This window comes from Idiotropiscis lumnitzeri, chromosome 13 (genome assembly GCF_059441095.1).
Source record: "Idiotropiscis lumnitzeri isolate Australia: NSW breed Sydney's pygmy pipehorse chromosome 13, RoL_Ilum_1.0, whole genome shotgun sequence".
NCBI lineage: Eukaryota > Metazoa > Chordata > Actinopteri > Syngnathiformes > Syngnathidae > Idiotropiscis > Idiotropiscis lumnitzeri.
In genome coordinates this window covers 20,477,994-20,493,093 of record NC_142403.1, presented here as the reverse complement: position 1 = coordinate 20,493,093, position 15,100 = coordinate 20,477,994, and the positions used below count along the sequence as shown (strand labels likewise).

The 15,100-nt window shown below is 41.7% G+C and overlaps 2 protein-coding genes across 4 annotated transcripts in view; both read left to right on the top strand.

Moving 5' to 3' along the window:
• ssbp4 (single stranded DNA binding protein 4) overlaps nucleotides 1-6,519 on the top strand; it is a 66,543-nt gene extending 60,024 nt beyond the window's left edge. The window contains exons 10-17 of one of the 2 annotated variants that reach the window (XM_088312467.1): nucleotides 229-274; nucleotides 344-379; nucleotides 484-538; nucleotides 2,430-2,500; nucleotides 2,583-2,661; nucleotides 2,895-2,923; nucleotides 3,248-3,349; nucleotides 4,482-6,519. In XM_088312467.1, the coding sequence (XP_088168593.1) occupies nucleotides 229-274; nucleotides 344-379; nucleotides 484-538; nucleotides 2,430-2,500; nucleotides 2,583-2,661; nucleotides 2,895-2,923; nucleotides 3,248-3,349; nucleotides 4,482-4,562 (499 nt within the window). In that variant the 3' untranslated portion in view covers nucleotides 4,563-6,519. Of the gene's footprint in view, nucleotides 1-228; nucleotides 275-343; nucleotides 380-483; nucleotides 539-2,429; nucleotides 2,501-2,582; nucleotides 2,662-2,894; nucleotides 2,924-3,247; nucleotides 3,350-4,301 lie in introns of both variants that reach the window. The other variant, XM_088312468.1, reaches the window with a different exon arrangement.
• Nucleotides 6,520-7,729: 1,210 nt separating this feature from the next.
• fkbp8 (FKBP prolyl isomerase 8) lies at nucleotides 7,730-14,295 on the top strand. 2 transcript variants are annotated; one of them, XM_088314002.1, is made up of 9 exons: nucleotides 7,730-7,889; nucleotides 8,267-8,523; nucleotides 9,411-9,580; nucleotides 10,306-10,394; nucleotides 10,483-10,703; nucleotides 10,774-10,946; nucleotides 11,016-11,093; nucleotides 12,333-12,467; nucleotides 12,858-14,295. In XM_088314002.1, the coding sequence occupies exons 2-9, from the start codon at nucleotides 8,292-8,294 to the stop codon at nucleotides 12,942-12,944; spliced, it is 1,185 nt and encodes a 394-aa protein (XP_088170128.1). In that variant the 5' UTR covers nucleotides 7,730-7,889; nucleotides 8,267-8,291; the 3' UTR covers nucleotides 12,945-14,295. The 2 variants fall into 2 exon arrangements, with proteins under 2 accessions (XP_088170128.1, XP_088170129.1); XM_088314003.1 differs by lacking the exon at nucleotides 7,730-7,889 and adding an exon at nucleotides 7,902-8,044.
• Nucleotides 14,296-15,100: the final 805 nt, after the last annotated feature.

Genomic DNA, 15,100 nt, shown 5'->3' with positions numbered 1-15,100 from the left:
AGTCGGACTTCACCGAAGGTCAACGTGTCAAGTGGACGTCCCGCCGCAATCTCGGGACTTTAGCCGACTTTCCGGTGACGCTCACTCCATAAAAATCCCTCGGTCATTGAGAATTGAATTCCTCCCTGAGCGAGTCGACCCAAACGTAGCATTCGTCTCTTTGTCCTGCGTTCTCCCGTGGTGCGGCGTGCTGGCCTTCTAAGAGTCGACCTGTATTTTTCCCTTCAGGGGTCCCGGCGGAAGAGGTCCGTGGCCGAACCCCAACAATAACTCGGTGAGTGCCACTCGGTCTTCATTCGCTCCGACGTGTGAGCGCGTTTGACGGCGTGTCGTCTCTCCGCAGATAGCGTATTCGTCGTCGTCTCCGGGCAACTACGTGGTGAGTGTCCCGCCGACGTCGTCTCGTGCCAGACCGTGAAGTCACGTGCCACTTGTCGGCCGAGCGCTCGCTTGACTCTCCTATTTTCTCCTTGGGCTCTTCAGGGCCCCCCGGGGGGAGGAGGCCCACCGGGAACTCCAATTATGCCGAGTCCAGGAGGTGATGTATACACTTTTTCCCCCCTTGGCGTGCGTGAATACTTCAAATTCAGACGAAATGAAGCAAACTGACAACTAGAGTGGGCGAACTCAAGATAAGCTGGAGAAACTCTTTTTTACTCACTTTTTTATTTATTTTTTTTTAAACCTCAGAGCACAGTGGCCCCTAATGCAGTGCCTCTCATTTATTTTCTGTCACACCCTCAAGGAAGAAAAAAATATTTTGCGCTCCCACCATCAATATAAATTGTATTATTTGTCTATAAAATTGTTACAAGTACACCTCTCCATGATCTTATATCCTTATTAACAAGAAGAAAACTTGATTTGCATTATTTTTTAGTCTCTCTCTGCCTTTCTTTTCATCCTTGTTAAATAATTTTCCATGGTGACTCTTAAAAAAAAAAAAAACCTTCGAGATAATACTTTGCTTTCTTTTACTTTCCACCGCTTTTGGGATTTTGAGCGACTTTGCAAAGGTAGAATTAGACGTAAGCGGGCGTTTGCGCCGTTGTGGGATGGAACGAGCCGTTTTGCGGCCAATCATGGCGGCAAAACCTCATTTGCGTTCAAATCAGGGCGGTCGGCGTGGAGTTCGTCCGAGAAGAATGTCGTCGACATTGCGGAAGCTGAAATGCATTCGCTGGCGTCCGCACGTGACGTTGGCAAGTAAACTGCAAGATCTCACGTCTGCGCTGCACAATAAACTTCCTTTTCGCAAGTCTGAAACGCAATCTTCTTTTTTTCCTCATCAAATTACGAGATGCGCAAATTCACAAAGACGCTGAACTACGGCGAGGCGTCTCAGAGCGGCGGAATGCACAAAGCGGCACAACACGACCCCAAGCACGCCAGACTCCAAGTTCCGCCCGTTTTTATGTGGAGTGCGCGGGCGTCGGTCTACCAAGATGGGGTCCATTGTGTTTATTTATGACTAGCCTCTATTATGCTGCGTTGTCACGGAAACCTTCTATACAAAATGTTCCCGACTCGCGTCCTCAATGCGGCGAGACCGATTTTCCATGGCCGAGACTCCACATCATACGCACACTTCAATCTCCCACAAAATTGTACGTCTCTTACTTCCGATTGGCCCTCGACGCCAACAACAATGGGCCGATTTCGGCACTCGGCACACGTCGCATCCCGATATGCCCCCAACTCCATCCCGGCGCAACTTTCAGTTGGCAATGTCAAATGAAGGTGGCTTCATCCTCGCGAGTGGCCACAAGGGACGCTGTTGCCAAGTTGCCAGGAGGGCCGTGTGACGGCAAAAAGTTCGAAGACGGACGTCGAAAAAGTGGTTAACTGAAGAAAAAAATAAAAACTCATCGTGTTACGCAAATAAAGTTACAATGTTGCGAGAAATTTGTTGTGGTGTGATCAAGAAAATGTGATTTAAGAAAATAGTCATGATATTATAAAGTTGAAACGAAAAAAGGACACTGCCATTGACGGATTTAGACGTCAGAAAGTGCATTGTGGGACTGGGGAACATGCTTTTTTTCCCGCCGCACAACAAGAAAATGTAATTGCACCTCCACTCCACTAGTGGGCAGCGGCGCTCTCCTTACCCGTTGTTAACTCTTCGGTGTCGGTTTGTTTTGCAATGAAAATGCGATTCTTTATAATTGCGGCGGGAGTGAATTGTTTTCTTCTTGCTAGAAAGGGCGTAACAGAAAATATTTGGGAAGCACTGCTATACAGTTGAATCAATTAAGTGAATAAATTCTTGTGAAACGGTGTCTTTGTTCGGTGTCCAATTTGGTCTTTAATCACATATTTATTGATCTTTTTTTTCATTTCTTTGGGCAAATTTCATATAGAAAAGGAGATCTTGATTATTTCAATGAATATATGAATGTGCATTAAAATGTCTTTTTTCCAAATAGATTCAACGAACTCAAGTGAAAATATTTACACAATGATGAACCCCATCGGCCCTGGTGGAAACAGACCAAATGTGAGTCATTTGAAAAAAAATCCTCATTTCTATGAAGAATACAACTTTTGTTGTTGGTGACTCTTGAATTCTGTCTTTGCAGTTCCCAATGGGACCGGGGCCTGACGGGCCCATGGGCGGCATGGGCGCCATGGAACAGCACCATATGAACGGCTCGCTAGGTGAGCATTGAAGGCACCGACTGCAAGTCAGACGGCGCCTTCCAGAGGCCGGCTGAGGAAGTGCTCCCCTCTTTCTCGTGATGCGTAATTAAAACGAGATTCGATGCGTTTGATGGCGCTGATAGGCGCTCTTGCGTGTCTAATCCACTCAAGTCTATTCGACGACTTGGAACGGATATGTCAATGAGGATGTTGAGCGCTCCTAAACTTTCATTTCTGTTTTCTGCTCACAGGTTCTGGTGACATGGACGGGTTGCCAAAGGTGAGGTGAAATACAGTTTTGGTTGGGTGTGTAAGAGGTTGCATGACTTCCGATTTTTTTTTTTTTCAAATTGGCACTAATGTGATGAAAGTTGAGTCGACTAGTCGCTGATGACATCATTTATAAATATTGACTGATGGGCAGCTCATAGATTGAATTGATTGGGCCCAATAACCTCTGAACGCTGGTACCAGGCAGCACAGATATATTTAAAAAAAAAAAAGGCGGAGTGATTTCCAAGTGAAAACAGCAAGCGAGATTTTGTTTGTTGAATAATAAGCATGTCAATCTACTTCCTGACTTTGTTGTGCGCTTGTGTGCTAGAATTCTCCCAACAACATGGCAGGCATGAACAATCCCCCTGGCACTCCGCGGGATGACGGCGAGATGGCCGGCAACTTTTTAAACCCATTCCAAAGTGAAAGTGTGAGTAGCGCCTCCACCAAGGCCGCACCATTTGCATTTAGGCTTGGACTCAAATGTTTTAAACGGGTTTGGTTCAAATTGATTCTGAAATTTTTGCTGAGGCTTGCAAAATAAAAAAATTAAAAATAATAATAATTTTTTAAAAAGTTTTTTATTGCAATCACTCATGTTTTCTTTAAAGAAGAGTAGACATCTTACAAATTTGGCCAGGGCACATCATGTAATCATGAGTGCAACTTTATTGATAAGAGCCTGTATAAGTGCAAGAAAATTTCTAGATCTGAATCCTAAACCCAATGATAAGAGCAGGTATGACTAATATGTATTTATTTATAATTCATATTTTATTTTATACATATAGATATTTATTATAATATAAAATTATATTATTATTATTACAATTATTATTTCTGACCCTACTGAATATACTATAAATAAAGTGTGTATTTTAAAGAAAATAACATTTTAAAATGAACAAAAATATATTAATGGTTCTATGACGTGTTTTTTTTTCTGGATTAAAATAATCTATGAGAGAAAATATCCAGATCTGGTGATAGTACTCTGCACAGAAATAAACTTCAACTAATACAATCAATGAGATTCTTTTTCAAACTCATGCATGGAAACACAACAAGTGTGCATGCCAGCGATCATCATCAGACGGATGATGATGATGATGATGATGATGATGATGATGATGATGATGATGATGATGCATCCCAATCTTACCACTGCCACTTTACACTCCCTAACATTCTTCTGTGGGCTGCACTACTCCTCCTTTTATTGCTTGCTGCTGGTTTACTCACAAAATGAGAATGAGAATATTACATGACATGCCGCTGAAAATGGGGGGCTGCATTTAGTCCAGTGTTGCTTGACTAAATTGAATAAGAGTACGGGCTTATTTTTCTCTCTCTTCCCTTTCTCTTTTTCTCTCCTTTTACAGTATTCACCCAACATGACGATGAGTGTGTGATTCTTTTTTTTTTTTTTTTTTTTTTTAATTGTATCTTTTATTTTACTTTTTTCATCTCCCTTTTTATTCTCCCCCTCACCCATGGTGCGTCTGGCATTGCCCTCCTCCCTTCCCCTTTTCCTCCCCTCATCCGTGTGGATCGGCGCGCAGCCCCTTGGGATGCCCATGGACAGCAGGACGCCCCTCAAGGGCCCCCATCCCAACGTCTGTAAAATGGGCGTAAGAACATGAGACTTTCTTCCTGGCCTGCTGCCACCGCCCCCCCATCCTCCTCGTCATGAGCCTTGGAGCGCCCGCACGCCCACTTCCAAAAAAAAAAAAGATTCGACCAGTCATGAAGCTCAGAAATGTCAGTAATAATAAGCACAGGCCCCAGAAATGTGCATTTTTTTTTTTTTTAATTAATTTTGTCTCGATGTGTTTTGCTGCATTCAAGACCTGCTGCGAAATAGAAAACTTGGTTTCAGTTGAAAAGTTCAAAAAAAGTTCTGGGTCAGTATTTCTTTTATGTTTTTTTGTTATTTTTAAATATAGATCTATTTACATGTACATAACATTACACACACACACATATTGTACATGATGTGGCGTGGATATAAAAAGCCTACTAAAACATCGCAACTTTATTTGCTGTTTAATAGGAGGCATTTTCAAGGTCGCAGCGATGGACCGACTCACCATTGAACATGATTTTGAAATCCGACTACTACTTGACTCAAAACACAGCCACATGCCAGTTATAAGAGGGGTGCACACTTTTGCAACTATATGCTTTAATTTGATTTCCCCCTTTTTAAAAGATAAACAAAACAAATAAATACGTTGAGATTATTCACGTCACACGAGCGGCGGAAAAAGTTTCAAAATGATTTCTCCTTGGTCTTATGTTTTCATTTCACATTTGGACTTTTTCTATACACTGCGCATCAAAGGTCGATTATGATTTCCGACAGCTTTTTCTACTATGAGGTCATAAGTTTCCCGTTTCCCAGTTTCATGCAATACAATATCCGTGTCAATTGGTAAAAGTCTTGCATCCGCCACCAGATTTGATTTGATGCGTAAATATTTCACCCGGATTATTGTGCCTGTAAATCCCTAAAATGTGTTTTGTTTTTTTAAGGGAGTCTTTTTTTCAATTCAGGATTTGTTGTGGTTATTTGGACTGGAAGTCAATTGTCAAAGGAGAATTAGCGCCACACTGAAAACAAATGATATCGTGAGAATTAATAAGAAAATCATTTTTATAGAATAATTTTAAGAGAAAAAAAATAAATAATGAGAAATAAATTGAAAGGTTTTGAATAAAGTAATCATTTGACAAGAATTACGTCAATCCTATGAAAATCATATATTACACTTTCCTTCGTTGTAAAAATGTTTCCCGCTTGCGTGACCTTAATACTCCTTCATACATCGGCCGCAGAGGTTAATTGATACAAAATATGACATATGTGATATTTTTTTCATTGTTTTCATTTTTTTATGTATTCATCTGTTCGAATAATTCACAGAATGTCCACGGAATCTCCTATGTAACATGATTCTTCCTGTACATTTGGCCCAAATTTGAAAGGGATCAAAATATTATAATCGTGGGTGCTGGGTGGATATCTCCAATATTTAGCTCCCCGAGGAAGCTGGTCGGGGAGACACTCACCGGTCAACATAATGACACGCACCCTCCTTTTCTTCCCTCGCTTACCATCACCCTTATTATTTTTATTTTCCATTTTTGTAAATACTGTACAATGCATTTTGATATCATGGACATGTTTTGATATGTCAGTCACTACCGAGTACAGCTGAGAGTAAATTATTAATGAAACTGTCCATGTTTTTTTTTTTTCATAGAGAAAGGACGCCTGTCGACTATTTGGCTCATGTGTGGCTGCTGAATGTCCACAAAAAAAAAAAAAAGTTGTTCTAGGACAAAGATGACTAGGAGTAATCATTAAAACCTGACCTCATGTTGCAGTTTTTAATATGAAGGATTTTTTTTGTTTTGTTTGTTTTAAAATGAACCTGACGGGATAAAAAGAAAAACGGTGTCCTTTGCTCTGAAGTCCTGTATAGACACTCTCTCAGTCCTCTGTGTATATGGATCATCTCTGTACTTCTATTGTGATGTATAATACTGTACCATTAGGAGTAAGACCTGCTGGTCATGTTGAGTGTGGGAGAGGGAAGGGCTTGAGGGTATTAGGGGGGGCGGGGGGGGGGGGGAATAATGGATTCTCCTGCAATGTTCAATATGAAGCAGTCTGTCTCCTGGTTTGCTTTGTATTTCATGCTAGGATAGTTGGGAATCTTGTCTTAGGGACGTAGATGTCTTGTGTAGGTAATAAAGATGTTCTTTGTATGTTTCTTTATATTGTAAAGTTTCTTTCGACTGAAAGGAGGAGGGGGAAAAAAGATTTGCTTATCAGAAAGAAGAAACAATTCATCAATAATAAATGTCATTTGATTTTTTTTTTACTCATTGTTTGAATCTCTTCTGCAAAATGCTACCGGAAGTGGAACGCAATCCACTTTACCATTGGAAATAATCTAACGTTATTGTGTAATTCTGTCGCTCATAATAAACCTAGGGGAAATTAAAAATGAAATAACTAAACTAAAATAGAGCAACAAAAATGCATCACATAGAGGGTGAACTGGAAAGGTGTTTGCAGAGGGATACTGTCACATAGTGGTATTTTATTGGTATTGATTGAATTATTAATAAGTATAATATTTATCCATAATAGCATCCGCTTCATGGGAGTAATATGTGGATATATATTGAATAGCATTTTGGATATTGGGCTGAGCGGCCAGGCATTTTTCTTGTCACAAAAAAGATCCCTGTCTAGTTTTATGGTTATCGTCACACTTGTGTGGTTGCAATACACAGAATGTAAGAAAAAAAAACATACTGCAGTTGTAATAATACATTTTCTTATTCGGTGAATTAAGAATATAAAACTGGCCTGTGCATAAGTCCGCCACTGGTCCCTTTTTTAGGTGGGCGGGCTACATGTGGGATGATTTTGTGTCTAAAGTCGCTCACAATGACAACTTTTACAAAAGCGGAACATTAGCTATAAAGTTGGAAAGATATCAACACCCCTACTGTAATGTACATCTATGAAATCATCGCCGGTTGATTCGGCCTGCGCATTTATTCTCAGCATTACGGTTGCAGGCCATACAAGGCCATTTCGAAATAAGATATAAAAATAGCAGTGGTTGCGCTGGCTGTTATTTAAACGTCATCCAAGAAGTATCATAATGATGTAACTCTAAATTGTACTATACATAATGGATAGTAACCTGGTATGACGGTTTAAAGACATACATAAATAAAGGTTGTATTTCATTTTGAAACGGTCTCCGGCGTTAACTACCCGAAAGCCTCGCGTTAGTTTAAGGTTAACCGGAAGTGGCGGCTTTTGACCATATTGTTGCTTGAATTTTACTCATGAGCAGGCAGACTTTTTCAATAAATAGACATAACTTCATCGTAAATTGAATGAGGAGTTGGGTTGACTCCATAACAGCCAACCGTGTTCGAAGGTAAGAAAGTCATTTTTTTTTAAATAGTAGAAATCGACTGGCATTAGCATTAGCCACTTAGCTCCCAAGAAAAATGACATCAAGGCCAGCTGTCACGAGACCAGTCACCCTTGAGGGACCGTGAGAGAACTTTCTAGAAACTTCCAGAAACGCGAGTAAGGCTTGGAAAAATAAAACTGACGTGTTGTGCACGTCTCATTAAGTTACGATTTATTCATCAACAATGACAGACGCTTATGGGCACGTTCAGAGGAGAAACGAAGCGTTTCGAAATGTTTGAAATCGTCACGAAAGGGACCTTGATGTGTGACGTTATCAGCCGCAATGTTGAGAAGGGACATTAAAATTAGTTGTAACGTTTTTCCAACCCACTACAGCGCCTCCATCATATGACTGGGAAGCATGGACGCCGTCGATAGTCAGGGCAGCGCGGCGGCCACGGTCAAGAAGGGCGTCCGGACGTCGTTGCTCGACAGCGGGGAAGACTTTGAGGTTCTGGATGACGATGGCATTGACGACGACCCCCCTCCCCTGGAAGATGCCGGCGGCGGGGAGGGCCAGGACGCATGCGAGGAACGCTTAAACGAGGAAGCAGACCCCGACAAAGCGTCGCAGGAATGGCTGGATGTGCTAGGTTGGTGCTTTGCTTCGGGGCTGCTGGCTAACGCAGTGTTTCACAATGTAGTGTTCCCCCGCGCATTCGCGGTGTCCGCCTAGATTCACGAAAAAGCATTGCGCAGCTACATTAAACAACGATGCAGTGAAACCCTGAATTGCTGCAAATGAAATTTGCCCCCAAACAACCCAAAAGGAGTTTGTAAATGCATACAGATGAGGATCAATTTGCAAATTTCCCCATTGTGGGACTAATAAAGTCCATCTTTATGAAGCGCTTAAACCGTTGCTTGCATGCACACAATCATGAAACCAAGTTACATCTGTGGTGGGCGGTCAAGGCCTTCTCCGCTGGCCTGACATAATAAAGAAATCATAGAATTCAGGAGAATTCATTCATGCATATTTCAGAGTACGCCTTCAGAATGAACAGTGCGGGCGTCTGTTTTGTGTGAGTGAACGAGCTCTTAGAGTTGACAGACAATTGCGATCAGATCATGTAAGCCTTCTCGCAGGTTTTGCTAAGCTAAGCGTGTATCAAATATAGACTGGTCAGTCAGATACTCAATTACCAAACTATTGGATAGCTGCCGCAAGAACTGCTACAATCAAAAATATTTTGCGCTTGGGTTGATGTTTGACGTACGCTGTTGGGTATTTTTTTCTGTGCCGGTGTAAATATTGATGTACTTTTACTCATTACCTTAATATATAGGTTGTTTTAACCATCTCTCAAATTTAAGAGTTGAAGATTAAATCCATTTACAAATCCAGGGGGAAGAAAGCATGGTGCCCCCCCCCCCCTCGGTTCTGAGATGTTTATTTTGCCGTGCAGAGGAATTGTTATTGTTTGAGACAGAATGTTATGTCCCGTGACTGGAAATACAAAACATTCTGTGTCCCCAGGAAATGATCAGCTGAAGAAAAAAGTCCTGGTGGCAGGCGCGGGCCGAGAAAGCCGTCCGAAGAAAGGACAGAATGTGACCGTTTGTCTGAAAACATTCCTGACGGATGGCGCGCTTGTGGAGGAGCAACCTGAGCTCACGTTCACTCTGGGGGACGGCGATGTCATCCAGGTAATTTGTGACCGCTTCTTTTTGTGAGCGTTCAAAATGTTCAGGCTTGGCTTCAAACACCTCCCGTAAATTTGCTTTCAACTGATTTATGCGTCGACGTCCTGCCTCTTAAAAGGCCATGTTGAGTCCAAATGTTCAGTCCTCTCATTTTGACAATAATTTTTTTTCCCGAAATGGTTACTCTTACATTTTGACCTAAAATGTTATGCACTTAACTTACTTAAAATGGTCTCATTCTTCCTATTTGACAGAAGATGTTCGATTTCTTTCCATTTCTAAATCGTCTCTCAACAAAAGGGTTCAAAAATTGCATCACCATTTTATATTTTCATCATTCTCTATCCTTTCTCAATTTTGGATCAAAAAATGCTATCTGCTTCTTCCATTTCGACCAAAAATGCTCTCCTTCCGTTTTTCAAAACATGTTTTCTTCTTTTACGTTGAACTGTACAATGGAGCTCTAAACGTGGCATGGGACAAGAAAAAAAAAGGGAGCATTGTGTTTGCTTTCTAACGATTGCGAATAAATGACATTTTTTGTTTTGTCCCATTGCAAGGGAACGCCAATGTCTTTTATTCCATGTCACTTTTGTGTTGAAAAGAAGTATCATTCATCCTCTTGACCGCTAGGTGGCACCACTACGCTATTATTATTTATTTATTTAATCCTGAGGCAGTCCAATGCTTCCTGCAAATGTTGCCATGACTTGTTTTTTCTCTCTCAGGCCTTGGATCTCGTAGTGCTGCTCATGGAAATGGGCGAGAAGGCACTCGTTCAAACTTCAGCCATATATGCATACGGTACCTGGGGAAGGTAGCGGCAGTGCTTTATCTAAAGAAAGGTCCGACGCTCAACGTTTGTTTCTGTAAAAAGCTTTTTCTCCCCAACATGTTCTTTCCAGTTGTGAACCGGACGTGCCACCCAACGCCGAGCTGTCCTTGGAGGTGGAGCTGAAGAGAGTCTGCGATGCAGCCGACCTGGAGCTGCTCACCCCGCTCGAAAAGATTGCGCTGGCCAGTGGAAAGAGAGAAAGGGGCAACGTCCATTATCAGCGCGGAGACTTTGCTTTCGCCATCAACTCGTACAGCATCGCCCTGCAGATCACCGACTCCAGCTCCAGAGGTGGCATGCAAAGTTGTCTTTCGCCGTGCCGACGTCCGAAATGGCCATTCATGTTTGCTTTTGTCCTCAGTGGACATCAGTCCGGAGGAGGAAAACGAGTTGGCGGACGTGAAAGTCAAGTGTCTGAACAACATGGCGGCGGCGCAACTCAAGCTGGACCACTACGAGGCCGCGTTCAAGTCGTGCGTCGCCGCCCTCACTCAGCAGCCGAATAACATCAAAGCACTCTTCCGCATGGGCAAGGTGCGCATTTTGCATACTTTGACTCGGCATCGTTTAAACTCGCCGACTAATGCCGCGTTCGCATGCCAGGTGCTGGCCTTACGGGGCGAATACGGCGAAGCCATTCAGACTTTGAGAAAGGCACTGAAGCTGCAACCCAGCAACAAGGTAACGTGAATCTTGTGACTGTGCCTCAGTGATATTCCGCTTCTCTTGTTTCCAAAAGCTTTTCTGACACTCGACTTAATTCCCGGCAAAGTCTCACCTCTTTAATTCATCCGTGAGTGTCGAGAGATCCTCCGTTTAATTTGTGAGTTCGCTCGCTCGTCCTTCAAGTAATGAGGCAGCCTGTTTTGAGGTCACCATTTTTGCAATCTTCTATTTCGCCTTCCATTTCTGCTCCGCTCTGTAGCCGTCTTACTTCATGCCAACCGAGGAGTTCTATTAGAATTTGTGCGGAAATATTCTATTGGCTCTTGATCAATAATGTCTGCTGCAAATACATCCTAGATAGCATCAATGCCTCAGGCATGGAGTTCCATAGCCAGTTGAAAGTGGGCGCCAACCTTCTTGTCTTGTGTTCTGAAGTTGTGCAAGTCCACACTCACCACAAATAATACGGTAACAGTTAACCGTTTTATAACATTCCCCCAGTTTGGAAAAAACAAATCACTGATACAGACCCCATCACATCAAAAGATTTGGCTCTTTGAAATTAGAACTAAACTCGAATTCGAATATCTCCCTGCAAGTTGACTCCCCCTTTTTCCGTTGAAGACATCGTAATGGGCCGCTAGGTGGCGCCAGCAGGCAACCTGTCGCATCTTCCAGTCTAAGCCGCCAATTCATCATTTCAGAGGATCTGCTTTCGAGTGGCTTTAAATAGGTTTCCGCCTTGTAGGCCTGTGCCATCTCGTGCCTTCTGTTCTTCCGCTCCCACAGATGGACATATAAGGTTCTGTGACCGGGTGGCATTCAGGGCCAGAATACTCACCACACAGTTCTACACCAATCTGTCAAACACCACTTGGATTTTTCAGCTTTTCATTACGAGTGTCAAGTATAAATTAATGTACATGGCATGGAATTGTGTGGGTTATTTATTTATTTTTATTGTGTACGTGTGTGAATTTTTTGCACGCATTAAAAAAAAAAGATGTGAGATGGATGTACAGTGTTTTGTGTGTTTAAATACATTTACAATGAGTTTTAAAAAGTGCTTTGTCGTATGTTTAAGTCGGACGATTATCGAAAAGTATTTTTAAAGAAATTACTAATTGTAATGTGGATAATGAGATTTATTTTTTGGGAGACTTCTAAGCGGAACACTGACTGCTTGCAGAGTTGAATAAATGAGACCCCTTTAAACTTAGAGGCTAGTCGCCTTTACCCCGTCGCTTATTTCAGACGATCCACGCCGAGCTGTCCAAACTGGTGAAGAAGCACTCGGAGCAGAGAGGAGCGGAGCAGGCCATGTACAAAAAGATGCTGGGCAACCCCGCCGGCAGCAGCGCACACAAACGCTGGACCAAGTCGTCATGGGTGAGTCCAGTTAGAAATCAAGGCAAACTATGCAACACTTCTTTAACTGAAGCAGGTTTTAGAGCACAATAGTTGAAGTGGAAGCACAAAGACTTGCTTGCTGCGATTCCACATGAGATGCAATTTGTTGAAGAAATTAAATGTCAAATGCAGCTCCAAATGTATGCAGTGAACCCTCATTATCTGCAAAATGGATTTGTAATTGCGCAATAGATGCCACACGATGGTGGCAAAGGACTACTTTTATCCAAATGAAACTCCAATTGTTTTCTTGGTACCAATATGCCACCAGATGGTGCCAAAGCAATCAATTTTTACTTCCATTGTGTTTTTATAAATATTAACATGCGCTCTCTCTCGTTTTTTTCTGCTCTCCCTTTTCCTCTCCAGGGTCTCAGCTGGAAGTGGTTATTTGGCGCCACGGCAGTCGCCATCGGCGGCGTGGCCTTATCGTTGGTCTTGGCTGCCAGAAACTGAAGCTCCCTTTTTTTTTTCTGTTTTTGTTTTTTTGTTTTTTGTCAGCTCGTGAACGGACCAAGAAAGAATCACATCTGGCAATGAGGACGTCAGTAGAGTCAGTCAGATGCGCTTGAGGAGTTTGAACAATACTTTTTGTTAATGGGAAGTTTGTTGTCCGCATATATTTGTATTAGTATGTTCACAATCCTCGTAGCAGCTATTAATCGGCAATCGTCTCCTTTTAGCCAATGGCCGTTGCCTATTCAAAGCAAAGGGGGCTTGCGTGAGGAACATTAATAAAAAGCTCAAAAATATTGCTCCACAAATGTTCATAACTTAGTGACCTCGCGCGTATTCGCTGAATGCACACCTATTTGCTGTTTTTGTGCGAAAGCCAAACGTGTGTCTGATAGGAACAATATTTCTTGGGCACCATCTTGTGGCATCTCTAGGCAATGGCAATCCTCTTTGGGTGGGCATCTAGTATCCGCTTGGGGTGTGCCAATCTTTTTTTTTTGAGTCCGCGTCACCTGATTTTGAGGATCTGCTGCGTCTTGGCAATGTAATTAGAAAGACTGCATCCTTTATAATCACAAATTCAGAGTTAAAAAGTTTATATTCCCGATCAACCCCGCCACCCTAATTACGAGCAAGTGAAAATGGCCCGATCGGTCCCGGTTAGCGATCTCGGGATCGGGACATGAATCGTGGGGCTTCACTGTAATGCACTATTTTGCTTCTGACTAAAAGTACAGTCATGGCCCTCGACCTTTCAGTTTGTATTTTGTATTATCTATCAAAGAGAGAATGTGTGTGTTGAATAGGGTACAAGGATTGGTGCACTTAGAGAAAACGTCCAAAGCTGAGCAATCCAAACACTTTGTGAGGTGATCTGGAATGCGGTTGAACAGTCCTACCTCGCGTTTGTCGTCATCTCATTAACACAGTTAACAATCTAAGATGCAAGCAAAGTATGTTCGGTACGCGTATAATTACGAATCGATGACGCCCATTATTGCTGTGACGACGAGGGTGGAGTGCGGCTTCGGCAACTTTTGACACTGCAGAATGAAGGCCTATTTATTTTTGGACAATTTTGTCAATCATACCTCAGGTTTTGACCAATGAAGACCAAATGTTGACGAGTCCAACGCTAGTGGATTGTGACATAGTTTGTTTGATTTTTGGTGTTAATTTATTCTAGCGTCACTGCTTGTTGGTCTGTAGAAAATGCGCCCGCACTGAATGGAAATGCCCCAAGTTTAAAAAAACAAAACAATTATTAAAAAAAGCCCATTAGCAGTTTGTGACAAAAGATTGCCTGTGTTAGTTAATTTTATATTCATCAGAATAAACTTTTTTCCTGTCATACCTGTCTGCTTGATTATTTTAAGACCCTATTGAAGACAAGCACTATACAAAATATAATGGATATATTTATGTACTTTTTAAATTTAAATCCTAAGCAGCTAATACTGAAACAGTGTTGGTCATGCTTTTCAGTCAACAGTGAGGTGAACCATCAGTGAGAAGACAAATTCCAATGCTGACTTCCTGCAATACAATATACTTGTAGTTATTTGTGGAGTTTATTGTTATGGATATATTAATAATTTATACATATATTATTCGTTGTGTATTTTGAAGTTTTGACTAATGTATTATATTTGTAATTATGTTGTAGAATTATCTAAAACATTCAGTAGAGTAAGTCAGATGCGGTAGGGACCTTATGATGACGGAATTAAAATTGAAATGATCTAATTCTTCTACCTCCCCCTTCTTCGAAATCAAGCCTGCCTGAACGGGTTTTTCAACTCTTTTTTTTTTTTTACCGTAATGTTTGAGTATAGTCGAGTCCACCCACGAAAAAACAGCGTGAAGCTTAGTTTGACAGAGTTTTATAAATGGAGTGTTGTCCAGCTAGTTTCCCAGGTTGGTTACCGACACATTTTTAATCTCTCTCCGTCTGTCGATCCCTCTCTTTCTTTCTCTCTCTCTCTCTCTCTCTCTCTCTCACGCTCTCTGTATGTGTATACTATACATATATATATATATATATAAATATATGTATATATATATATGTATATATATATATATATATATATACTAGATACGTACGTATTTAGTGCTCTCTTTAATATTTAATCTCGATGTGATTGACGTGCTTGTAT